Raw genomic sequence first — 27,907 nt, forward strand, 5'->3', positions numbered from 1 at the left:
TATTAATACTGCAACCCCTGATATTGGAGGGAAGCAGTTTGTCTATTTTAAAATGTCTACTGTTCATTAACAATCTGTGTACAGAATGTAAACTAATATTACAAGCCAAATCTAATGGATGAAAAAAATCTATAAAATAATTATAAATTAAAAAGATTATAAATACAATTCTGAAATCATTTGTAATATTTTAATTGCATGTCACAGATAGTGACAAGGAAGTAAACAGCTTTCCAGGTAATTGCAACAACCCAAGATGGATGTTTTTTTCAATATGTGCTGAATCCTAACGACTGATCCCGATGATGTCCAAGTATTTCTCAGTCAAGTTCTGGGACTTCTTTGTGAGCGTTGCCATGACTGTGTACAGGCCTTGCAGATGGAAGTGGAAAAGCTCTTCAGGTTCTGCCTCCAGCAGAGGCTCCAGGCCTTTGTGCAGGGCAGTGTGACTCGTAGCTTTGGCATCGTCATGTGGGATGAGGCCACTCTCTGCCGTGTTCTTGATGGCTTTCAGCAGAAGGTAGTACTCGTACAGGTCCATGCTGTTGTCGGCGCCCTCACAGTCCGAACCGTCATCGTATGGCACATCTCTGAGGAGGCTAGGAAGCAGGACGGTCTGCTCCATATTCTTCACTGCTGTGCCGTAGCGCCTCAGGGCCAGCAGCAGGGAGCTTCGGCTGAGCTTGGCATCAGCAGACTGCATGGTTGCTGGAGGTGGGTTTCAGGCTGAGGGCGTCTCTTGATTAGATGGTGTAGAAGCCGGGGCCTGGATGCAGTGCAAAATCTGAAGAAAGAGGCTCTTTTTATAGCCTGTCTGACAGGGTCGCATGGAACAGTTACGCAACATGGTGGCCTGATCTGCTAGTGGTTGAGTTCAGTTAAAGCACCCCCTTTAGCTTACCCCCCTCCCTTCCCCTTATTTCTTCACAGCCTGACATTCTGGCTGCCATGCTGAGACTGAGCAGTTTACTGAAGGCCACTGTCCCCAGAATGGTCATTTACATCAGACCATCCCTCGTGAATAAGAAGTGTGCTTAAATGTGTTACATGTACTCATAGTGTACTTCAAGTCTTAAAAGTATATATATATATATATATATATATATATATATATATATACATATATATATATATATATATATAAAAACTAGAAACTGCAGATAATGTAAGCTTAAAACTAAAATAAAAACAACTCAAACATAAAGAGTAATATTTAAAAATGAATCTAAATGCCAGAATTGCATAAAAAGCACATTTTCACAACTGTTCATAACAGACAAGTAAAAAGTGCACACGTTTAAAAAGTGCATTTTGTAATAATGTCCAGTTAAAAGTTTTACTAACACAATAAGTACAATTAAAATCAACATGCTTTAAAGATCATTTGTCATGCATGCATGCATTCAGCAGCACACTTTAATCATATTTTGCATTAAATGAGCAAGCTTTATTTTTCGATGATTCTACAACAATGAAAAGCTATAAATGGAAAGCTAAATATAATCTAAAAGTATGTTTCTAATCAATTAGAGTGCAATGACATTCAAGGTCAGACCTGTTTGGATTGGCTCTGAACTGTGATTGCACATGTACAGATGCAACCAGACTGTACAACATCACTCATATTTGGAAATAACAGTCAAATTGTTTGCACAAATGTTTGTGATGAAATAAATGTTCAAACTTCATTTATTGGAACATAAAATAATTTTATGATATATTTAATCTTTTTGCACAGCAAGTTAAAGTTAATATCTAGTTAAGTTCACCCTATACAATTCCAAATAAAATATAATATGAAATATTTTATATAATTTATAATATTTTAACACTGCTCTGCTGCATACAGTAGAAGCATAGAATGAACAGGGTCTGTGAAGTGAAAATATTTAATATGAATAAATAATAATAATAATAAAATGTTTAGAATCTTAGTATTTTCTTACCAAGAAGACAACAGTGAAGGGAATAGCTTTAGATGAAATATGGCACATTTGATGTGCAAAGAAAATAAATAAGTATGAAAGTAAACATCACTTATGGGAAAGATATTTTTATGCATCATTTCCAAGCTGCAGATGATGCAAATATGTGAAAATATGATCATATTTTGTGTATTTAGAATATATACAATTGTCAGAAGTGAAGTAAGACATTTTTATTCCAAAAATCTTCAATCAACTATCAATTCCACCACAGAATTAATTTATACATAATACATTATTTGAGATGTGGTGGAGATTAAATTGTGTTGGAAATCTTTATAGCTTTTGAGAAAAATTACACTTTTTGACATTATTCAGAAAAAAAAGTGTTTAAACTGTTGGACATTATTAGTTGACATATCAAATTAGTGAGATTATGAAACATGCTTCAAGAGTGTTTGAATAAATGGGTCAATTGTGACAAATTTCATTTTTTGGGAGAATAATCCCTTTAAAAACACAATATGTAAGTTTTTGCCGCTAGAGGGCGCACATTCAAAACAAACAAACAAAGTCGTAGTTTGATGATGCCGTGACTGAGTGTGGAATCATATTAATCAGCTGTCTCTCACATTTTCAACATTTTGCTTGAGATCACAGTTTAAATATTTAATTTGCTTTTGCATTTTTTTTTAGAAACGGGCGCAGCCATCATTTCAAAGGGGGGGGGGGTGGCAGAATGTCTAGTGTTATACCTAGACATTCTGCTCCACACACAATACTCCATCAATACCAGGCTCAAAATGAAGCCATGCAAATTCTTGGTACCATTGAGCCTGAAATTTTTTAGTTCTGTCCCGATGCACCTGACACACAATAGTCTTAGGATCTAGCTGATGGGGTTTTAATAGTTACAGAAGACCTGCCTACTTCTACAGCAGCCAACCCTATGCCTGATGCCCCCTGTTCTGTTTATAAAAAAGTACAAATTATTCTGATTAGTTTAAGCTAAAAGTTAAGAAATATCTTATTATAGACAATGCTGTAAATAATCTGTCCTTACCTCTGAAGCCTCATTGAAACTGTCTGCCTCATTCACTCTCAACTCTGAATTCACTTCAGCCTCTGTCTATTGAAAATAAAGTAGTGTTTGAAACATGTACATACAGGGAATAGTGACAAACAGACAAAAAGAAAAAATTTAAGGGATAGTTCACCCAAAAATATATATTTTTTTATATTTATCTGCTTGACACCAGGGCATCCAATAACTTATGACCGCCTCCTCAAGCAGTCTGCACTTGAAGCGTCTTCTTCTTCTTGCTTTACGGGGGATCGCAGACTTAAAACTGCATTACCGCCACCTATCTCTCAAGTGGACCATTGACACTCCTAATTGAGATTGTAGATAGAGTATCAATGGTCCATTTGAGCGAAAGGTGGAAGTAATGCACTAATAAGTCTGTGATCTGTCATAAAGCAAGAAGAAGAAGACACCTCACGCTCCTGCTACTTAAAACGCACATAGGACGAAGCACTTAAGAGAGTGCTAACAGTTCGGACATTGCGTGAATCAAATTTTCATTTTTGAGTGAACTATCCCTGATACACTGCTTAACAATAATCAATCATTTGTATCCTAAAATATGTTTGGTAACATTTTAGAATAGGTAACAATTGTTAATTATTAACTACGACATTTCTCTCAATAAATTCTTAATTTGCTGCTTATTAATAGTTAGTAAGGTAGTTGTTAGGTTTAGGTATTGGGTAATATTAGGGATGTAGAATAAGGTCAAGTAGAATAAGGCATATGTTCTTAATTAGCACTAATACATGGCTAATATTCTAGTAATATGCATGCTAATAAGCAAGTAATAAGTGTGACCTATTCTAAAGTGTAACCATATTTTTTAACACTTTAGTATTGGGTACACATTCACTATTAACTATGACTTTTGCCTCAATAAACTGTTCATTTACTGCTTATTAATAGCTTGTATGGTAGTTGCTGTAATTGTTAAGTTTAGGTATTAGGTAGGACTATGGGAAACAGAATGTGGCCGTGAAGAATAAGGAATTAATATGTGCTTTATAAGTACTAATAAACAGCCAATATTCAAGCTAATAAATACCTACTGTAGTTTAAAATTATAGCTGAGAAGTCGTTCATCATACTAATGTGCTACATATTTGTTTCTATATATTACTAATTGCGTTTTAATTTTTTTATGATTGATCCATATATAATCATATAAACACTTGTGTATTAATAGATTTTATACAATGAAAGAAAAAAAAATGCAATAGCAGCCAGATGTTATAAGTCACTCTTTCTCACCTGTGAAGGTTCTTTTTCTTGTGTGTCATCCTGATTCTGCCCAGATAAACCTAGGCTGTTTCTTGTATATCCTTGACAACACATTAAAACATAAAATTAGTCCAATAATGAAAGAACACCCCATAAATTAAGATCATTCCTAAAGCAGATTGTCAATGTATGGATACTTTATTGACACATCCCCCACTTAATCTACGCCACTGGTTAGACCTGAGGCTAGCTGAGCTGATATATGACCACCACGATATGAGAAATTTTATACACACACACTTTATACAATTTTATAAAAATTATGAAGCAAATTACAAACCAACAAGACAAATACGATAGATACAAATGAAATATTAAATTAACTATTTTTTTTAATACAGTAAGTTTAACATATATACATTTATTTAACATATGTTGTTATTTGATTAACATTAATCAGGCTCCTGTCCCTTTAAGACCAAATGAATGTAACATACTGACACATAACCTGTTTATGTTTACTTATGCCATAGCCTACTGTATTTACGTGAGATACTCATATGGACATATTGACAGTTTTGTGTGTATTTGACAATTAAGGCTCAAGGGGAAGGACATAGAGCACTAAGTCTGTCTCCCCTGGGAGCCCCATACCATCCGGGACCACTCAAAGAGAACACATAGAGCCACTGGGTCCTCACAGGGAGCACTTCTGACCTTGTCTTCCTTCTTAGGAGAAACCAGACTCAGTCAGGGGGGCCAGTTCTGCTCTGGTCAGACACTCAACTGGTTCCTGTGGTCTTGTCCCGGTGGCTATCTGAGACAAGGTCTTTACAGGGTATCTAGTGCCGCATTTCCACCGCAGGAACTTTACCCAGGAACTAGGGACTTTGGCTTGGTACTTGGTGTGTTTCCACCGCAGGAACCAGGAACTAAATAAAGTTCTGGGTAAAAGAAATGCCCCTCAGAAAGTCCCTGCTGGCGAGGTAGTACTTTTTCAAAGTTCCAGAACTTTTGGGGGCAGGACTTGGACGCTAAACATCCTGATTGGTTGAGTTCACGCAGCATTGGTTGAGTTCAACCACCATTTATTCGGATCATTTAAAAATATTACTGTTATTGTTCCATGAAATTTAATTTTACAAGTATTTCAGGCGAGAATGTAGTTGTTTAAAACTCAAATCTGTGGTTTATTTATAAAGACAGCACCTATTTAAAAATGTGTTTCGCCAATCTCGGAGACGTGAGCTCCACGCGATCAGCGAGAGCTCAGTGATCATCTATCCGCCGAGAAGCAGCCTCACCTCGGCTAGACCTTCTGATATGTGCCGCTGGCTCTGATGTCTCTTTAGTGGTTAAACATAAAATATAATTCATTTTGGGTAAATCTAAAAGGTTTTCTTTCTTCTGTATTCAATTTATCTATATGTTAAAATGAAAATAAACAGGCAAATTTGTAAAATGTTTTGTTTCATTGTAATGGCTGTTTATATACACATATCCCTGAACTAAGTACATTTCTGCAGCTGTTATTATGTTTAAATGAAAACGAAACGAGGCAGTGGTATTTGATATCCTATTTCGTTTTATTGTAAATATACAGAGAGGAAAATTGCATTAGTCAAGGCGAGCTGACTGATGTTATCAAGTACGCTGCTGTTTGCAGATTTACCGGATTTGCATCGTCGCGGACATCAAGCTCCCGAGTCGAATGCACAAAATCTGAACTACCAAGGATGCATGTCCAAAATCAGCGTACTTTGTATTGAGAAACGCGCGCAAACCTATGTCACCAGTCTATTTGCCTAATCTTCCCGGTACTTTACACCGCTGTGGAAATGCAGAAAGCAACAGGTCTGGGGGGAAAAAAGTTCCTGGAGAAAAAGTTCCTGGTAATTTTGGTGGAAACGCTGCATAGTTGTCCTAGTCTCTGCTGTCTTTTGGGGCTGTAGAGGTTTTCTATAGGTGCTGATCCACCATCTAGTCTGGATACGTACTGCATCTGGTGGCTACGGTGACCTCAGAATAAGAGAGAAACAGACTAATATTAGCGTAGATGCCATTCTTCTAACGATGTAGCAAGTACATCGGGTGTTATGGGAAGTGTTCCCGGTTCCGGTTGACCTAATTAATACAGCCTAAAAATCCTTTAACGGAATTGAATGTTAGAAATGTGTTACTGTGTTATGTGTGAGCCAGGTTAAAATTATGGGTCTTTAATCTAGATTTAAACTGACAGAGTGTGCCTGCCTCCTGAACAATGTTAGATAGGTTATTCCAGAGTTTGGGCACTAAATAGGAAAAGGATCTGTCGCCCACAGTTGATTTTAATAGTCTATGTATTATCAAATTGTCAACGTTTTAAGAAAAACAGTGGACGCGGAGGACATAATAGTTCAAATATTGAGGTGCTACACCATTCAGGGCTTCATAAGTAATAAGCAAGATATTAAAATCTATACAATGTTTAATAGGTAGCCAGTGCAGTGCTGACAGAACCTGGCTAATATGGTCATACTTCCTGGTTCTAGTAATGCAGGTGGCTCCACTCCACACTCACACCGGCCACGACTTGCTCCCTCGTGGGCCCTGTCGCCGTCTCTCGACCTGGTCTGATGGGTTGTGCTCTGACTCATCGGTGGGCTTGGGCTTATACTCGTGGGGAGATGGTGAGCTGGGCTTATACTCGTGGGGAGATGGTGGGCTGGGCTTATACTCGTGGGGAGATGGGCTCTGGGTCGGGAATGGCACTGGCGATCAATCCATGGGAACAGGTGGGGAACAGAGATCTATCTCTAGCCAGTGTCCACTCCACAAATGTGGCGAAATTCACTCGGGGACCATCCCTGTACGACTGCGCTCCATGCGCACAGAGCACGTCATCCGGGTAGCTGGTGTGGCTTGCCATGGTCCTGAACAGACTGGTGTGTGCCCCGAGCGAATTAACAGAGGAGGAGGTACTCCGGGCAAAGGAGGGGATCCATCACACACACACATATATATATATATATATATATATATATATATATATATATATATATATATATATATATATATATATATATATATATATATATATATATATATATATATATAGTTTTTTAAGATAAAAAAAAGATTTAAAAAATTTATTTACAGCCTTTGTGTTATCTCTTAAATACACATAATTACCTTTAACGCAACAGCTGCAAACAAAACTTTTCACTTGTAGTATGACAAATGCTTAATGAAACTTCAAAATGAAAACCCTTGCAACAGTCGGTAACAGTCAGAAAACAGCAGTCCAAATGTGCAGCATACTGCATTTATTTATGTAAGGCAATGGTTACAAGTTAGAACGGTAGTGTTATCTAAATAATTTAGCACAAAATGTCAAAAGTCAGAATGAAGATTACATACATCAATAGAAAAACTGTACAAATTATTATAAATCTTTACACTGTATCCACTAAACAGTGTTTGGACATTTAAATTACTTTAGTAAGTCACATTTAAAAGTGCCTGTCGTTTTGATGCATTTTAATTGAGGCTTAAGTGTCCATAAACATTTTAGATTTCACTGTAAATGCAGCGGATCATAGAGCATATCCTTTGCTAAGAACATGCTTCACACCCCAGCAAATAGGACAAATGATCCATTAATTACCATGAATTAATCTCCTCTTGTATCATTTCTGAGAATGACATTTTCAGACTTTTAAAGGTGATTCAGTTAAAAGTAGAAGGGTAAAAGAGCTCTGCTAACTGGATATCTGGAGGCACAGAAACAGAGAAAGTGTATGAAAGAAATCACAGAGATACTGCTAGCAGGTTTCACCCTCTACTGAGTCTGTTTTATGCTTTTAAGCCACAGAGTTGATCTTTAGTCAGGATGGGATCCTTTTATTGTGCAATGCATCAGAAATTGGCAGTCACTCCTTCTTTTTTTGCCCATTGACTATGATCTCCAGGACATGCGTGAGGTCCATCATCTTAGTGAGCATCTCCATGATATCAGGATGTTCTTTAGCCCCTGTGATGAACTCCTCCAATGTCAACTCACCTGCCAAAGTATAGGCATTACATTTTAGGCGTGAATCCTTCCCAAGGTCAGATTTCAACACAAAATTAAAAGAAAAAACTAAGATTATAGAGTGTAAAATATAATAAATTACAATTTACACATATGAGTAAATATATTATGTTTTTAATAATAAAATGTTTTAAAATGTAAATGTAAAAAAAAAAACTAATTCTCAATAATGTAAAAAAACAGCAACAAAAAAAACCTATTATGATACTTATTGGTATAATTTTTGTAATGTATTACAGTACATTATGGAAATGATAATGACATTATTTACAATATAATGAGAACTGAAGTTTGGGATTAAATTGTTATAAAACAATGCAAATAATTTAAACGGTCATGGAATACTAAGAATTTAAAAAGAGAAATTAAATTCTCGGAAAGAGAATTGATTAGTTCATAGTTCGGGTCAATCGGGTTTTTGACTTGTTCCTTAATCACGTGACAGATCCATACGCTAGACCCAATGCAGTCTGAGCCGGAAAAATAATTGATTAGTTCATAGTTCTGGTCAATAGACAGTTGTTTGTAGTGTGATCAACGTTTGCGTAAGTACTAGATGTGTTGGGGAAGTAACACGTAACATTTTAATTACATTTTGCTAAAATGAATGAAATGACTCGAAAAAAGATTTGTTCATTTTGCTGAACGTGACTCAAAAGTCTGGGTCGGTAAAATGATCCGAACTTCCCATCACTACTAGACTGACTGACCCAGACATTTTACCACTGGAATTTGTTCTCGGTGTATACACTATAGATGCTGTAATGAATATTTATTTTAGCCAATAACCTTGTTCCATAAAGAAATTTAAACATTGACCATTGTTAATGGTAGTAGTGGTGGTTTTAGATTTGAGCTTCTAATACTACACAAAGGTTGCAAGTTTAATCCTGGACAGAAATTACTTGAAAATTAAAGGACACCAAACACCACAGTGGACAATAGGAGAAATTAGTGGTATGTCAATTGTTTCAAATGAAATATTCCAGTTGAAAAATGATGCTGAAGGTTAATATGATCTAGCAGCTCTAACCTTCATTATTGACATCAATTCTCTCATAGATCAGAGTCACAATATCATCTGGAGGAATGTCATAACTCCGGGTAATATCCTGGATGGCTTGGGCAAAGATGAAAAATATTAATGTTTTGTCTTTTACTAACATAACAAGTCACATTGCGTCAGTGTAATTTCCTTCCGCTTTAAACCACGCTTTTTTTTGCGTGGCTTCAGAAGTTGTTAATGAGATCAGATTCTTCTATCATATAAACATTCTGTGGCAACAAAATCACTGATTTGGAATACACATCTATGGTGGCAAAATAAATTTAAAAATAAATAGAAATAATAGTATGTTTTAATTTTGTTTGTTACTACATTACTACTACATTAATGATGTAGACTTTCATGAGAAGAGGATTGCAGTCATATCAGAAGTTTGATAACAAATGTTTTATTCTACATGGGGACGGTCACCTCAGGTAGCAGGGGTAGGCAAGTTCGGTCTTAGAGATCCACAGTCCTGCACAGTCCTCTCTAGGACCGAACTTGCCTACCTCTGTCATGGAGACTTCCATGTTGGGATTGCTTGTAGAATAAACAAATCATGACTGACTCTGAATAGTGTATTTCTACAATGGCTTTAGTAACTGAAAACCACTGCTTCTATGTGATGTTATGACTCAATATAACTGCACTCTCACTTAAGCTTCTTTTTATGAAGAAAAGAAGATTAAGAGTGCAGATATATTTTTTCTTCATTAAGTCATTTCTCAACTCAAACAGCTGTGCATTTGCTTCATTGCATTAGTGCTACATCAAATGGAACTCTAGTATGAATTAGTGGTCATACACCAGAAAAAACGGATCACTAAATAAAGGAAAAATGGATATACTTTACTTTGAATATGGTCTCCATTTCATCTCTGTCAATCTTGCCATTTCCATCCTGATCAAAGAGTTTGAAGTACCACTTCAGTTTCTGGTTTATCTCTCCTTTTAGTAGCAGACTTACAGCTGCGATGTATTCTACAAAATCTATGTAGCCATCCTGAGGTAAAAAATAAATAGATAAATAAAAATTAGAATAAAAGAAAGAAATATACAATTATATAATAATAATAATTATTATATAATAGAATAAAAAATAAGGTACGTGTGCAGGCTGACCATTCATTGTTTGGAAAAATCTGACTCTGCGCCAATTAAATTTGTCTCATGCAATGTAAGCATAAGCAACATATGCATAAAAACTGAAGTATACTTCGGCCTTTTAAGGGTTTTAAAAAAGTAGTTTGTCCACAATGACATGCCTGAAAATGCTAAATCATGTTACTGTGTATGCATAAAACGTAATAAAAGCTCACTGAGATGATAGCGAGAGACCAGACAATGGGTCACGTACATTTATCCATTGTAATTTAATTTAAATGTAATTTAACATTCTGATTTTGATGGTTAACAGATGAACAGAAATGAACATTGTAATGTTTAAGAATGAGCTCAGTCAGCAAAGTGGCTTTTCGAAAGCATGAGTATCCATTCCAATCCATTTTCAACAAGCTCAAAACGTTTTAGACCCTGTTCACACCTTTTTTTAGCATTGTCCACTATGATCGAATTAACGAAAATGCATATTAATACCAGGCATAAACAGGGCCTATGAAAGTGAATAGCAAGCACAACAATACCATTCTATTTGAAGTGTCTTCCAAAAGGTCAGTTTTCACTGGACAAAAATGATTTATTCATCTGTCGCAATTTGTAATATTGATATGTGCAATTATCTGTGATTTGATTAATTATTCATAAAATTAATTTAATAGGCTATAATATATTAAAATATATATTATTTCATGCACAAGAGGTTTTGGTGTCAACTGAATGACCAATCTGCATAATAAACCTAAATGTTCCAGTCACACATTTGTCTCACCCCATCCATGTCAAAAGTGTAGAAGACTTGGTCCACATAGCCGCTGGCTTCCTCAGTCATCCCCTGCATCTGTAGCATGGTCTTCAGTTCAAAGAGTGTGATGAGACCTGATGGCGATTCCCTCATGAACTTGTTGTACCAGTGGTGCATGTCCTCAGCCAAGACTTCATCCAGGCTGGATCCGTGGGCACCCATAACTCCTCAGAGAACCTCTTTATAAATGAAATGTAGAATTGGTTTGTCAAATCCAGAAGTCCAACAGTAGCTGCAGTTTATTGAGTATGAGTTGTGAGGAGTTTGCTGCTCCAAGACAGTATTGAATGCTGATGACGGCACAAAGTCTAAAGCCCTATAGACTATGCACCTAAAAGGAGAGATAACCCTTTAATTGGATAACTGTTGAAACCTTCCTAGAACTAAAGGACATCTATGGTCTCCAGATGGATTTACCCCTCTCCTTTGGTAGGATAGGTAATGATTTGCCGTGATCCTGAACTTCCTGACCTTGTCTGAGAGGGCTTAGCGGGGAATGATCAATCACTTTCCATGGAGGGCTCAAGATCTGGCCAATAAGCTTAAATATTCCTGGCTTCTCTGAATAAACCCCGCCCAGTGTGACGTTTTTGTGGGATTTCTTAGTATGGTGAGTTCTCGTCTAGGGAAACCCTGAAGAGGAGGCTTTATTTGAGTCCACAGAAGTTCAGTGTGGAACATAACTACATGGTGGATATTTTAAGAAATGATTAAGACTGTATCCCTAACCCTAACTGTATCAATGGGCAAAAAATAGCTGTGCTTCATATAAAACACTTAAGTCAAGTCAAGTCACCTTGAAAAAAAAAAAAAACCTTGGGAGAAACCAGGCTCAGTTGGGGGCCCAGTTCTCCTCTGACCAGACGAAACCAGTAGTTCAATTCCAGGCTGCAGCAAAGTCAGATTTTGCAGAAGGATTATCTGTTTTCTGTGGTCTTGTCCTGGTGCTCCTCTGAGACAAGGTCTTTACAGGGGATCTGTATCTGGGGCTCTAGTTGTCCTGGTCTCCGCTGTCTTTCAGGGCAGTAGAGGTCCTTTATAGGTGCTTATCCACCATCTGGTCTGGATACGTACTGGATCCGGGTGACTGCAGTGACCCTCTAATCTGTATACAGACTGGATCTGGTGGCTACGGTGACCTCGGAATAAGAGAGAAACAGACAAATATTAGCGTAGATGCCATTCTTCTAATGATGTAGCAAGTACATCGGGTGTTATGGGAAGTGTTCCCGGTTCCGGTTTACTTAATTAATGTAGCCTAAAAATCCTTTAACGGATTTGGATATTAAAAGCATATTAGTATGTTATGTGTAAGCCAGGTTAAAGAGATGGGTCTTTAACCTAGATTTAAACTGCAAGAGTGTGTCTGCCTCCCGAAAAATGTTAGGTAGGTTATTCCAGAGTTTAGGCGCCAAATAGGAAAAGGATCTGCCGCTTGCAGTTGATTTTGATATTCTAGGTATTATCAAATTGCCTGAGTTTTGAGAACGTAGCGGACGTAGAGGATTATAATGTAAAAGGAGCTCATTCAAACACTGAGGTGCTAAACCATTCAGGGCTTTATAAGTAATAAGCAATATTTTAAAATCTATACGATATTTGATAGGGAGCCAGTGCAGTGTTGACAGGACCGACCTAATATGGTCATACTTCCTGGTTCTAGTAAGAACTCTTGCTGCTTCATTTTGGACTATCTGTAGTTTGTTTACTAAGCGTGCAGAACAACCACCCAATAAAGCATTACAATAATCTAACCTTGAGGTCATAAATGCATGGATTAACATTTCTGCATTTGACATTGAGAGCATAGGCCGTAATTTAGATATATTTTTTTTATATTTTGAGATGGAAAAATGCAGTTTTACAAATGCTAGAAACATGGCTTTTTAAGGAAAGATTGCGATCAAATAGCACACCTAGGTTCCTAACCGATGACAAAGAATTGACAGAGCAACCATCAAGTCTTAGACAGTGTTCTAGGTTATTACAAGCAGAGTTTTTAGGTCCTATAATTAACACCTCTGTTTTTTCTGAATTTAGCAGTAAGAAATTACTCATCATCCAGTTTTTTATATCGACTATGCATTCCATTAGTTTTTCAAATTGGTGTGTTTCACCGGGCCGCGAAGAAATATAGAGCTGAGTATCATCAGCATAACAGTGAAAGCTAACACCATGTTTCCTGATGAGATCTCCCAAGGGTAACATATAAAGCGTGAAGAGTAGCGGCCCTAGTACTTAGCCTTGAGGTACTCCATACTGCACTTGTGATCGATATGATACATCTTCATTCACTGCTACGAACTGATGGCGGTCATATAAGTATGATTTAAACCATGCTAATACACTTCCATTAATGCCAACAAAGTGTTCAAGTCTATGCAAAAGAATGTTGTGGTCAATTGTGTCAAACGCAGCACTAAGATCCAATAAAACTAATAGAGAGTTACACCCACGATCAGATGATAAGAGCAGATCATTTGTAACTCTAAGGAGAGCAGTCTCACTTAAGTAAATATTGCAGTGAAATTATATAAGTCAATGGTTAAAAAGTAATTAATTTGATTCTTCCACTATGCAACCCTACGGAGGGTTAAATAATACTAAAATAAATAAATTGTGCGCACAATTTACTAATTCGTTCCCTCAATGTACTAAAACGTGCACACGATTACTATTGTGTTCCCTCGATTTACTATTGCATTCCCTTGATTTGCTAAATTGTGCGCACGAAAAGCGCCAATTACAACATGCTAAATAACTGCATATGAACGCCATAATAACCACCCAAAACACTCAGCATTGTGGCAGCAAGTTTATTGTGAGCAAACATTTATATTTTTCTTTAGAAAATGCAGTTAAACTAGTGTTTGTTTTGTAAATCAAGTTGATCTGAAAAAAAAAAAAGTTAATCACTTATTGTGAGAATATCAAACTCTACTATATGAACTTGCTAAACAGTTCACATTATATATATATATATATATATATATATATATATATATATATATATATATATATATATATATATATATATATATAAAATAGTTAGGAACATTTTCACAATGCCTCAAAGTGATGCATTATAACATGATTAATATCTACAACTACATTTTTAATATTTATGGAATAAGACATCCAACTTATTTGTCTTCCTATGGCTAATTTAAAGTTAATTTATATATTTTATGTTAGAATTTTATAGTTATGTATAAAGCACACAATAAAAATATACTTTTTGCTAAATTTGACAAAATGATAGCTTAATTGAAAAAAAAAAAAAACCTGTTCACAATATTTGACAGAACAAGAATAAAGTTTTTCAGACAATAAATATTGAAATGGTTATTTAATACTGCATGCCAGTAGTTATAATTAAACATAAAATGGATATCTGAGTGGCATTTAACCCTCTTTAGCCAAAGCTAAACTCAACCCTGCATGTCATGTTTATCTAACACGGCAGACCCATGCAAAGTGTGACCATGATCTCTGATCTGCATGAGATTCCACTGGCATGTGCATGATCCATTCAGGAACACAAAGTGCAACCACACTGAGATTAAATGCAGAGGATAAATTAATCAGACTATCAAAGATCAGTGTTCCCATTATAGTAAATCTGGCTTCAGACGATTAACAATTTCCAAAACAGATTACATTATTTCTGTTGAGATTCTTAATTGGGACTTCTTAAATATATCTTCTGCAACATATACATATATATACATATACATATATATATATATATATATATATTTAAAATATATAAAAATTTTGACCATAATAAGGCAAACAGTTTTAACCTGATGTGGAACATTTAAAAATCAATAGTAATAGCTTTTGAGCTTTTGACTTATGTACTGAGAACTGTTAATATTTAAACATATTTTGTGTTAAACAAATTTCTCCAACAAAACACCAAGTCTTAAATTTCATAGTTGGATTTCTATTGTATCTAGCTACACTCTCAAACATGTATTGTAAACAAACAGCAAAATACTGTCATGGATCAGGGTGCTTTCTCAGCTCCTCTTGTATTTGTTGACCTGTTCGGTGTTTAATTATTGTTTATTTTACTTTGTGTTTTCTGGTGAGAATAAAAATCTCCCTTCTCACAACTCCACTGCATCTAAATTCTCTGTTATGCCAGACCGAGACACATACAGTTCTGTGTTTCTACAGTGCATATGTACTCTGAAGGCACCCAGCATGCAATGTAGCATTTATTTATTTATATAAGTGTTTATTTATAAAATAAATAAAAATAAAATAATAATAATATCAAATGTAAAAAAAAAAATTCTGCAAAGCTAAAGTTTCCCAATTTTATTTTCCCACATTAGAGCAAAGTTACAAAAGAGCATCTCTATCCCATTTGTGTCTTCTAGAGATAGTACTAAGATTTCACCCAGTAGCCCAATCTTTGTTTTTTGAGATTTCAAAATGCCTCTGATTAAATATATTGTCTCTATACAAGAGATCCAAAACAGTAAAGAATAATGTCAAATAATTACAAAACTTTACAATATTTTACTTAAGACTTTTAATTTACATAACTTATACACACTCAATCATTATGATTATCAGGAGACTATTCAGACTATTCAGAAGATGGTTTTTCAACCCCACAAAAATGAATGCGAAATACAGAAAATTAAGTCTCTAGTCATGTAGCCTAAATGTACCAGAGTTTTGGATGAGTAACTAGTCATAAAACAGTACCGCCCCTTACAGGACACAACAAACGAAAACATGCAGAATGAACATTAGAGGAAAATCATCTGATAATAATATGGGATTATTTAGATTTCTATACAACAATATTAATAGATGGTGGCTTATTCAATACCTATGGGTGTCAACCAAACACATGTAGTATTAGCAAATATTGTCATAAGTGTTTTGTGTTGGATATAACCTACTTACATGCATGAAAAAAATACTATAGTAATTTATAGTAAATACTGTAGTGTTTCTGAACCATACTATAGTAAAGTGTATTATACTGTATATATTATAATACTTACAGCACTTTGTTAATTAATGCTACGTGAATGTATTATTAACTATAGTGAACTGTTAAACTTTAATAAATACTGTAATATACTTTATTTTTTACTACAGTAAACCGTAGTGTATTTTAGTATATTGTACACTATAGCTGTAGAAAACTTTACTGTACAGTATTGGGTAAAGTAATTTATTTATATTAGTATGGTTGTTATATAACTTATATAAATTAATTCAAGTACTTTACTGTATGGTTAAAAAACACTATAGTATTTTTTTCATGTGGGGTGATGTGATGCGATCATTATTCTACATAGTCAGTTTTGCAATTTTCATAAATTTTAGATCTGTACTCTAATTACAGGTAACTGCACGAGAGATTAGATTCACCAGATTTCAGCTGTGCTGGTGTCCGGTCTATTGAACAGCCAGTAAATATTAAGAGTGGAGACACACAACCTGGTCTCATGTATGAACATTGTATAATATATAAGATTATATAATAACTTTTTTTTTCTTAATAGTGGGTAACTTTTGTTGTATTATATAACACTTATTGTAATACATTCACAGTATTAAAGAAATTAGAAAAATAAAAATAAAAAACTATTACCAGTTTCATTATCTTGATGATGTTTAATGTCAATCCATCCACCCAGATCAGACATAACAGACCCTGTCTGTAAGAAGGATGACAAGTTTATGAATCAACTACATATTTTAATTTCAGGTTAGATAAAATATGATTATTTTTACATTTGTTTTAGAGGTTATAATATAATATAATCATCAAACATTACTCATTTTTTTTTATAACTGACTTAGATAAGAATCTGGCACAAAAACCAGGACCATTCATACATGACGTGTTTTATTTAATAAAAAATGTACCATTTTGAATGTCTACCACTTATTCAAAGTAATTATAGAAAAAGATGCAATGAAAACAAAAACGAGGAAAAAAAAGAATGTTTATATATTGACGTTTCATTTGGGGTTAAACTGTCTCTTTTATATTTGTAGCTTTTTATAGAATGTGAAACTTTCAGGGTAGTTATATAAGCCTCACATAAGGGCCTTAACGTCTAGATTATAATACAGACAAATTGCATATAATTGATGTAGACATACAGTAAAATAATTCCATTATAGCATCTCAGCACAAATGTTTATTAAAAAAAAAAATTCACACACATACAAAGAATTGCTCCACGTGTGTACAAATGGTCCAGTTTTGAATCAATATAAATCAATAAAAGTACAGTATACTCTTAGTATTATTACAGAAAATCATCCTGGAGCAACATGAAAGTTAACATCATATTAACAGAATTGAAACTTCCATATTCAGTGTTTGGGTTATCTTTTGAGAATTAAACCGTGACAAATCTAAACCTCAATATTCCTAAACAGGAGGCTACATCTATTTATTTTCAAATATAATAATAAAAATAATAAAATGCAAAAATCTTGTTTTACTATACTGTTGTGAAGTGTATTGATATAAGTTTTTTGAAATGATAAATATCTAAAAAAGTAATGTTTATATACATTATATACAGGTTTTCCACACCTTGATTACCTTCAAATTCAAGGACCTTTCAAGGACTTTCAAGGTCCAATACCCTCAAATTCAAGGACACACATTTCAAGTGAGAGCAAGGTTACATCATGTTATCTTGTAAGATGCAGTGTTACAGTTTTCATGTGTCAAACACAACTATGCAAGTTTTTTTTTTTTTCATTAATTTTTGGCCATATGACAGAGATCTGATATTCTATTTGTTTTATTTCTGTTTTGCATAAAACTGAAGAATATTCGGTACATCCTATACTGTATTCTAAAATGATCTGATATTAACTTTTGCATGGATTTTATTGAAAAGAGCTTAGGCTCATGTAACCAGAAGTTTTTCTTGCCTCATAGGTTTACATTATCTTAAGCAAAGCAATTCAACATTAATTTCCAGTTGTGTCTGTGAAACACAGAGGTAGGCCTACCATCCTAGTAGTTTAGTGCGCACATGAACGCCAGGGTGACCATATTTTAGTTTTCCAAAAAGAGGACAGTCGGTGGGGCAGGGGGCTGGGGTGTGGTTGGTTGGTGGTTAAAGTAGTGCAATGACCATATCCCAAATATCAAATATCATGAAAATGTCATTTCCATACCTAAAATACATATTTTACAGTCACGGTTATGCATATTGATGATAAAAACAGCTAAAAAGATTCCTGCTGTACCAGTGGCCCTCCTTCACAAAATATCTAGCACAGTTTTTTCATAGGTAGAATCTTAGTCAAATGTAATTAAGCAACATTTCAAACCTTTAACCAACGGGGAAAATCAATCCATTAACATTTTAAAAGTAGCCATAGGAGAAAAGAAAATGCGGACTTTGCAACCCTGAATACAACACGAATTGCAGGAGTCAAATTTGACTGATCAGGGGTTGAGGAGAGAGGGATGACTGATTCAAAAGAGATTTAAATACTCTGCTTATTGAAGGCGGCTCCCTGATGCGCAAAAAATATGCAATATTAGAATCACGGGAGCGGGAAATCCAGTGGGAGCGGGATTAAGAAAACAGTCCATCGTAGCGCTCTAATACAAAAATGCACTGTAGAAAGTAAAAGCCGAATTCCCGACATTTTGGGCAATTCAGATGAATTTTTTTAGGTCCAAAAAGAGGACGTGTCCAGGAAAAAGAGGAAATATGGTCACTCTAACATCATGGCAACATACTGCCTACAACACAAAGTACCTCACACGTGAAACACTTAACGTAACGCATAAATGCGCGTAACTAATGTAAATCAAGCAAGCTTCTATGCATAGGCCACAAATTGTTGGCAAAATAACACATTAGCGGACCAGAGGGACTAATATGGAATTTTTTCCAGAAAACTTCTTGCACAAAAGAAATTCAAGCACTTTCAAGGACCTGCATCAAAGTATATTTATTTTTAAAAACTTTCCAGGGCCGCAACAAAAATGTTTCAGATTCACAAACTATCAAGGATTTCAAGGACCCATGGGAACCCTCTATATAAAACAAACTGTATGAACACTAACTTACCGCAATTATATTTAGAAATGAACCCATAAAACAGATATTTTTTAACGGTGGATAATTAATATTATTAAGAGATATTTTAAAGAGTCCAGAAGGCAATCAAATGAAATAAAGTGATGCATGGAATGTTCTGTTTTCTGATGAAGATACCAGAGGTTCAATTTACAACATCCATCTTGTAGTTAAAGTTTGGCATGTCTACCCAACTGAAAAAAATCAAACAAAAAACATTAAAATCATAGTAAGGTTTACTAATAAAACAAAAAACGAATTTATCTATTTTGCAGTCCTGCATGTAAAGATTAGCATTTTCTATAATGCTACAATTATTTATGTTTTGTCACTGTATCCTTTCCATACTTATATTTTTTTTATTATTAGCTATAATTTTTTAGCATAGCGCAGATGATTTTTATGATTTATTTATAATGTATTGTTATTATTATTTCATTTGATAAATATCTCCTCACCTTCCATGTGGAGTGATGTTGGTTTGATATAGAAAGGGGCTGCAGTGTCTCGATCATACAAGTTTTGGAGCAGCACATTTTTAACCATCTTTAGACTCAGAGTGTAGAGTATCAGCTCCTCATGTTCTAAAGGCATCATGAACTGGAGCTTAAACTGGGCTGCAGTGTCCCTGTGTCGAAACACAACATTAAAAAGTCATTTCGGTCAACTTTCCCTTGATATAAATGAGATTTGTTTGTCTGGACCAAAAATGAGTGGATAAGACTTAAAGTCACACTATGGTATGGACAAGCAAATAGGTGTAAAATGTGACTGGAGTGTGAAATTGACTCACTGGAGATTGTTTATGGTGACATTGTAAAAGTACCGCTCCAATGCAGGAGAAGAACTGTAGACTTCTATCAGCTGAAGATTGATAATGGTGTATGGGAGAGACAGACATAGAGTGAATGAGTAATCATACATGTACATAGCAAAATAAATAAATAAAAGCAGTGCTGTTTTTTTTCTTCTCCATTGTACTGCTGGATGTTTAACTTATCTAAAACATGTGGTTGAGTCAGTCTACTCCTGAGCTCTGTTAAATCAGATGTGTTGGATAAGCAAAACATCCCAGATACGCAGTGATGTGCCCCTAAGGAACAGAAATGAGAAGGAAAAAAATAAATAAAACACTACTACTGTGAAAGCATAAGTGCAAGTTGTGGAGCATGCCGCTCAGGATGATTAGTTCACCCACAAAAAGAACATTTCATCATTATTTACTCACCTTCAAACTGTTCCACATCTCTCTGACTTACTTTCATCAGTGGACTACAAATGGTGGGTTTTTACAAAATCTCTTGATTTGTGCAGTAGCTTTAAACAGTGATGTCCAATGAAAGCATAGTTCTTTTGAGTCAGATTCTTTTTCACAGAATAAAGAAAGTCATACAAGTTTGGAATGACATGAGGGTGAATAAATGACATCATGAGTGAATTTTCAACAAATCTTTGGGTAAACTATTCCTTCAAGACAGATGTCAATGATTCAAGATTTGCAGTGTCACAAAAATATCAATTTCAAATAAATGCTGCTCTTTTGAATGGATAAAGGATTTTTTACATGGATTAATATATATATATATATATAGGTTTAGCAGCAAATCAGCATATTTCATTCCTGAACATATCAAGTAACACTGAAGACTGAAGAGTAATGATGCTGAACATTAAGCTTTACATCACAGAAATAAATTAAACAGTTACTTTTTAAATTCTATTATTTTACAATATTACAGTTTTTTTCTGCTTTTAAACCCTGGAATGTCAAAAACCCTCATTGACACCCCATTTAAGTGGTGTTAGTGCACTTTTTATTTGTTCATGTCTAGCTTGTACTAAACATGGAACATTTATTTAGATTCAAATTCAAGATTAGTCAGGGAAATCATGTGAAACATTTGGGGGTTGGGGGGTTAATCTTTAAATCCATATTTATAAAAAAAATAAAATAAAAAAATGTATGTCTCTGACTTCTTCATACTTCAGAGTTTGATCTGTGTTGATTTATGTAAAGCTTATGAATGATTTCTCAAAAATGCTTCACAGGTATCTACAATTTCTAGTACTGAATAGATCATTTTTGTTATTACCTGCTGTTTCAGCTCTCTCATAGTCTCTTCATCCTGAGAGTTTGAAATGAAGCTGTTAGCATCCAGAGTAAAATTTCCTCTGAAGAAGCGTGCCACCACAAATGAGGATTTGTCATATTTTTCATCTTCGTCATCATGAATAACTTTAAAACACAAAGGGTTGCAAAACAAAAATAGAATCAAAATGTTATACAGGAATTACTTAAAGGGGTCATATGATTTGATTTAACATTTTTCCTTTTTTTGGAGTGTTACAGGCACTTGCTGCTTAAAGAAGATCTGTAAAGTTGCAAAGTCTAAAGTCTCAAATCCAAAGAGATATACTTTATTAAAGTTAAGAGTCAGCCACGCCCTCCTAAAACGGCTTGTTTTAACACGCCCCCACATTATGATGTGGGAAAATTTGTATAACACTGCCCAAATGTTTACGCACAGAAAGGTGTCATTTTTATTCTCGCTGTTGCTGCCGCTGCCATGTTGTGGAGATGTTGTGTGCTTCATGGTGAAAGTGTAACTACTTTTTTGTCCTTTCAAAAGAGGACACAACTAGAAATCAGTGGTTAAGTTGTATTTACAACACTGTTCCGGAACAGGTCAAGGAATGTTTATTTATTATTATTTATTTATTTATTTTTACTGAAGATGAGGACTGTAGCCTACAATGTTTCTGTGCACAAAGGCTGTTTCTATAAAGTGGGGAAATTCTAACTTTGCAAGGATAGTCTGGCGCTTCTGACTCGCAGTCTGTAAGTACATTTACATACGTACCACAAGACCGCAAAAGTCTCAAGTGTAAATTTTTCGAAATTGAGATTTATACATCATGTGAAAGTTGAATAAATAAGCTTTCTATTGATGTATGGTTTGTTAGGACAATATTTGGCAGAGATACAACTATTTGAAAATCTGGATTCTGAGAGTGCAAAACAAATCTAAATACTGAGAAATTCCCTTTAAAGTTGTCCAAATGAGGTTCTTAGCAATGCATATTACTAATCAAAAATGAAGTTTTTATATATTAACAGTCAGAAATCTACAAAATATCTTTATGAAACATGATCTTTACTCAATATACTAATTATTTTTAGAATAAAAGAAAAATGTATAATTTTAACCCTTACAAGTTTTTTTTTTTTTTTTTTTTTTTTTTTTGGCTATTGCTAAAAATATACCCCAGCGACTTAAGACTGTTTTTTTGGTCCAGGGTCACATATTTAAACAATGTGCCACTGATAATTCAAATGTGAGTTTTGAGCAGTGTACTGTAGAGTAGCACTTGTTGTTTAGTCATTTTTCCAATCACAAATGCAGACATGGTTTTTGTTTACTCAGCGCAACGAGTAAAAAGAGAGTATAAGTTATTATAATCAGTAATTATGTCCCCACTGGATGCAACAAATGCCTCATTTGTAATGGGTTTTATTGGTTTTGTCTCGTCGTGCCTGGAGACGGCATTTCCGTCACATGCTTGAGGAATTCAGCCAATCACAATGCACTGGATAAAAATGTATGCATTTCAGAAAGGCGAGGCATAGAGGAGCAATAATAATGTACTACCCGAATTCCGGAAAAGTTGGGACGTTTTTTAAATTTTAATAAAATGAAAACTAAAAGACTTTCAAATCACATGAGCCAATATTTTATTCACAATAGAACATAGATAACATAGCAAATGTTTAAACTGAGAAAGTTTACAATTTTATGCACAAAATGAGCTCATTTCAATTTTGATTTCTGCTACAGGTCTCAAAATAGTTGGGACGGGGCATGTTTACCATGGTGTAGCATCTCCTTTTCTTTTCAAAACAGTTTGAAGACGTCTGGGCATTGAGGCTATGAGTTGCTGGAGTTTTGCTGTTGGAATTTGGTCCCATTCTTGCCTTATATAGATTTCCAGCTGCTGAAGAGTTCGTGGTCGTCTTTGACGTATTTTTCGTTTAATTATGCGCCAAATGTTCTCTATAGGTGAAAGATCTGGACTGCAGGCAGGCCAGGTTAGCACCCGGACTCTTCTACGACGAAGCCATGCTGTTGTTATAGCTGCAGTATGTGGTTTTGCATTCCTTCCCTGAAATAGACGTTGTTTGGAGGGAAGCATATGTTGCTCTAAAACCTTTATATACCTTTCAGCATTCACAGAGCCTTCCAAAACATGCAAGCTGCCCATACCGTATGCACTTATGCACCCCCATACCATCAGAGATGCTGGCTTTTGAACTGAACGCTGATAACATGCTGGAAGGTCTCCCTCCTCTTTAGCCCGGAGGACACGGCGTCCGTGATTTCCAACAAGAATGTCAAATTTGGACTCGTCTGACCATAAAACACTATTCAACTTTGAAATAGTCCTTTTTAAATGAGCCTTGGCCCACAGGACACGACGGCACTTCTGGACCATGTTCACATATGGCTTCCTTTTTGCATGATAGAGCTTTAGTTGGCATCTGCTGATGGCACGGCGGATTGTGTTTACCGACAGTGGTTTCTGAAAGTATTCCTGGGCCCATTTAGTAATGTCATTGACACAATCATGCCGATGAGTGATGCAGTGTCATCTGAGAGCCCGAAGACCACGGGCATCCAATAAAGGTCTCCGGCCTTGTCCCTTACGCACAGAGATTTCTCCAGTTTCTCTGAATGTTTTGATGATGTTATGCACTGTAGATGATGAGATTTGCAAAGCCTTTGCAATTTGACGTTGAGGAACATTGTTTTTAAAGTTTTCCACAATTTTTTTACGCAGTCTTTCACAGGTCGGAGAGCCTCTGCCCATCTTTACTTCTGAGAGACTCTTCTTCTCTAAGACAAAGCTTTTATAGCTAATCATGTTACAGACCTGATATCAATTAACTTAATTAATCACTAGATGTTCTCCCAGCTGAATCTTTTCAAAACTGCTTGCTTTTTTAGCCATTTGTTTCCCCCGTGCCAACTTTTTTGAGACCTGTAGCAGGCATTAAATTTTAAATGAGCTAATTAAGTGGATAAAAGTGTAAAATTTCTCAGTTTAAACATTTGCTACGTTATCTATGTTCTATTGTGAATAAAATAATGGCTCATGTGATTTGAAATTCCTTTAGTTTTCATTTTATTAAAATTTAAAAAACGTCCCAACTTTTCCGGAATTCGGGTTGTACACTGTGTGGAAAATAATGTGATTTTTGAATCTTAAACTGCATAAACACATTGCATTACACTAAATACACAAAATGATCTTTTAAGCAATGTCATATGACCCCTTTAAGAAACATATGCTGTGGTTCAGTCATCTTGGAAACAGCTGACATTTTGGTAAATGTGTAGAGGAAGGCTCCTCTGATCTCATAATTTTAAACATCAGTATCAGAAGAGCAAGCCAGATATGACTAGAATTCAGGATGCACTTGGCCAAATCAAAAATCAAAAATAAATTTTATTTAATAATCAATTAATTAATCAAATGTTTTTAATAAATCAACACTCAAATAAAAATGAGTTGAACAATTACAAGACAAGATATTTCAGCAAGTTGTTTTGTTTCTTTCAACATACAATACATTATGATGTTCATTCGTGCTTATTTTGTGCAAGAACTAAAATTAAAGAGAAACATATGCAATCAGCCACAATAAAAGTGTTAAAGGTTTAAAATGTTTTGCTTGTGTTAAACATTTATTGTTTGTATTTTGTGATAAAATTGACAGAATTTGAAAGTTGAGATTTTGTTTTCTTTTAAAAGTGCATAAAAACAGCAAAATATATAGCCTAACAAATTAGACTGGTAACATTATCAATAGCATTCGCAGTAGACCAAGATTATGAATGGAGCATCAGTACCTGCACACAAAATAATTGAGATTCCAATAACCAGAGCAATGGCAATAAAGATGAAGAGTAGCAATGTCCATAATTTGAGTTTCCACACCACCACCTCATTTAGTTCTCTCTTGACCCTCCGCAGCTCCCTTGACCACTGCAAACACAAACAGAAACTCTGTTTAAATAGTTACATTAAATTGAATGAATCAAAAAGCATGTCTAATGAATTGATATCATGAAGTGTACACAATATAACAGCATTTTAACAAAAATATATTATTTTATTATTTACATACTTGAAGCAATGTACATTTTTATTTTTTGTTTCTAAAAATGTATTTTATTTTTTGCCCAATTCTGTATTTTCCATTAATTTTCTGGATTCCATTTTAATGGTTTCATTGCATTATAATAATAAAAGCACCTCTAAATAATATATTTCATAAAAAATAAAATATGAATAATAATCTATTCTTATTTTATATTTTTTTTTTCTTAGAAATACTTGTTTATTGTATTTAGTGTTGTGTATTTAGATTTGTCTGATAATTATATATATATATATATATATATATAATTTTTTTTTTTGGTAAATATTCTTTTAAATAATGTTTTAATAACTATTTTATTAGTTGTAGTGGTACTATCTTTACATTAATCAATATATTTCTGTCACAGTTTCTTCGAGTTGAACCAAACTTATTTTTGATGAGTTGCTGTAAAGACTTTTGAGTTTCTATTTGTATATGATATGACAATAGTTTTTCTCAAAGTAAATGGGAAAATGCTTATGAAATGACTCTCACAGCAGACCTAGAGATTATGTTCATGTACTCATATATTGAGGCGGCAGAGGCTTAAAACAACACAAATGTCACAGGTTCTTCAGTATGTGTGTAGTAAACGAAACCTTGCATCTGTGCCATTCATTCACACAGAGACACGCAGAGTAAGTGAAGTGACATTCAGCCAAGTATGGTGACCCATACTCAGAATTTGTGCTCTGCATTTAACCCATCCGAAATGCACACACACAGAGCAGTGAACACACACACACACACTGTGAGCACACACCCGGAGCAGTGGGCAGCCATTTATGCTGCGGCGCCCGGGGAGCAGTTGGGGGTTCGATGCCTTGCTCAAGGGCACCTAAGTCGTGGTATTGAGGGTGGAGAGAGAACTGTACATGCACTCCCCCCACCCACAATTCCTGCCGGCCCGGGACTCGAACTCACAACCTTTCGATTGGGAGTCCGACTCTCTAACCATTAGGCCACGACTCCCCCTTCAGAGCAGGAAGGATTCATATTAAAATGCATATTTTAAGGCTTAATGTTTACAGACACTAATCCATATCGCATTTTGATTTAAGTGTACTGAGATACTTTTGATTTATTCATCCAAAAATTGGCAAATTTAGTGACATTCCGTGTTTCATTTAATTTTTATTGCGTTTTTCGCATCGTGGAAATCATAGGGTCCTACAGAGGAACAGCCACAAGGCTTTCTTACTGTACCTCAGCATTGTTCAAAGCCAAGCTGTTTAAATTACATTAGACATATTTGCTTATGTCAGTGGTTCCCAATCTTGGTCCTGGAGAAATCCAAGCATTGCACATTTTAGATGACTCCCTGTTCAACACAACTGATTCAACTCATCATCTCATTAGTAAAGACTCCCAAGACCTCAGATGTGTATGTCAGATAAGAGAGACATCAAAATTGTATTATTTCCACATGTAGACATACTCCAAGTAATGGCTTTTTGCTTTTCAGATTTACCTTGGGTCGAGTTAGAGAGTCAGGATCGACGCCTCTATCCACATGGAGGTGCTGTTCACTATTGTTCTCAGTGACCTGAAAACACATAAATCCAGACAGACCAGTCAAACTAAACTGAAGGATGGTTTTGCAGCCTAAAAATCTGCATGCAGCACAAGGTGTCAGGGCAGACATCAATAGTGGAAAATAAATAGCTTACTTGAATAACCTAATTATGAGTGAAAACAATGTATTGTATAGATTAGTTTGACAATCAGGGGACCATTTCCAATAAGCAACTATGGTCACAAGTTCTGTCATTGTGACTGTATCTCAAAATGCTTTTGCTTTGGTTCAAAACCATCATAGTTTCATTCGATCAATTAATTTTTTTCAGCCAATCAAAAGTTATGAGTAAGAGGCATATACCTGTGGTGTTGATAGAAGAGGGGACACTTCGTTTCTCTCTGATGTTAGGTGGTCCGAGCAAGTGCCATTCCCTGGAATCACCTGTGAACATTTCAGACATAACTTATACAATATATACATAGAGAAAGGCATTGGTCTGTACAGTTGTAGTGTACAGTATATATATTTAGACAACAGCCACTAACGCAACAGTAAAAACATTAAATAAAATAGTACAGGCCAGGAGCAATGAAGGAGGGTAAATAATAAAGAAAAAAAAAATTCCCAAGTGTGCCAGGTGTGTTTTAAAAAGTATAATTATTAATTATTAGAAACAACTTTACATTTTTTAGAATTATGACATTTTACAACCTGGGCCAGTCTTGCTTTGTCATAAGGGCCAGATTATAAGATATTTCAAGAGACTTGCTGACTTGTTATGGCCATGTACCATAGTATTCCTATCCTTTT

The 27,907-nt window shown here is 35.0% G+C and overlaps 3 protein-coding genes and 1 long non-coding RNA gene across 4 annotated transcripts in view; 1 reads left to right on the plus strand and 3 right to left on the minus strand.

The window, feature by feature from the left end:
* The window catches only part of LOC132122955 (uncharacterized), a 489,820-nt gene that overhangs the window by 89,837 nt on the left and 372,076 nt on the right, over positions 1-27,907 (plus strand). The window lies entirely within an intron of this gene.
* Positions 177-792, minus strand: LOC132122949 (mid1-interacting protein 1-B-like). The gene has a single exon (XM_059533471.1). It carries the CDS (start codon positions 701-703, stop codon positions 287-289), a length of 417 nt encoding a protein of 138 aa, XP_059389454.1. The 5' UTR covers positions 704-792; the 3' UTR covers positions 177-286.
* Positions 7,527-11,589, minus strand: guca1c (guanylate cyclase activator 1C). Its single transcript, XM_059533472.1, has 4 exons — positions 11,245-11,589; positions 10,209-10,359; positions 9,342-9,428; positions 7,527-8,278 (listed from the first exon to the last, which is right to left on the minus strand). Exons 1-4 carry the CDS (start codon positions 11,437-11,439, stop codon positions 8,148-8,150), a joined length of 564 nt encoding a protein of 187 aa, XP_059389455.1. The 5' UTR covers positions 11,440-11,589; the 3' UTR covers positions 7,527-8,147.
* LOC132123308 (TPA-induced transmembrane protein-like) lies at positions 19,223-27,151 on the minus strand. The gene is made up of 6 exons (XM_059533860.1): positions 27,050-27,151; positions 25,286-25,421; positions 21,470-21,612; positions 20,170-20,240; positions 19,835-20,004; positions 19,223-19,570 (listed from the first exon to the last, which is right to left on the minus strand). Exons 1-6 carry the CDS (start codon positions 27,134-27,136, stop codon positions 19,563-19,565), a joined length of 615 nt encoding a protein of 204 aa, XP_059389843.1. The 5' UTR covers positions 27,137-27,151; the 3' UTR covers positions 19,223-19,562.

The sequence above is a fragment of the Carassius carassius genome, chromosome 41 (genome assembly GCF_963082965.1).
Source record: "Carassius carassius chromosome 41, fCarCar2.1, whole genome shotgun sequence".
Classification (NCBI taxonomy): domain Eukaryota; kingdom Metazoa; phylum Chordata; class Actinopteri; order Cypriniformes; family Cyprinidae; genus Carassius; species Carassius carassius.

What these genes read in the sequence shown, in the direction of transcription:
- guca1c (XM_059533472.1), bottom strand. Translation starts at nt 11,439, where the DNA reads ATGGGTGCCCACGGATCCAGCCTGGATGAAGTCTTGGCTGAGGACATG. An exon ending in ACACTTTTGACATGGATGGG is followed by an intron (nt 10,360 to 11,244) that starts GTGAGACAAATG and finishes TTTTTACCTCAG; the next exon opens with GATGGCTACATAGATTTTGT. An exon ending in AATGGAGACCATATTCAAAG is followed by an intron (nt 9,429 to 10,208) that starts TAAAGTATATCC and finishes TCTTTGCCCAAG; the next exon opens with CCATCCAGGATATTACCCGG.
- LOC132122949 (XM_059533471.1), bottom strand. Translation starts at nt 703, where the DNA reads ATGCAGTCTGCTGATGCCAAGCTCAGCCGAAGCTCCCTGCTGCTGGCC.
- LOC132123308 (XM_059533860.1), bottom strand. Translation starts at nt 27,136, where the DNA reads ATGTGTTTTCAGGTCACTGAGAACAATAGTGAACAGCACCTCCATGTG. An exon ending in CTCAATTATTTTGTGTGCAG is followed by an intron (nt 21,613 to 25,285) that starts GTACTGATGCTC and finishes TGTGTTTTAAAG; the next exon opens with TTATTCATGATGACGAAGAT. An exon ending in TGAGAGAGCTGAAACAGCAG is followed by an intron (nt 20,241 to 21,469) that starts GTAATAACAAAA and finishes ATCAATCTTCAG; the next exon opens with CTGATAGAAGTCTACAGTTC.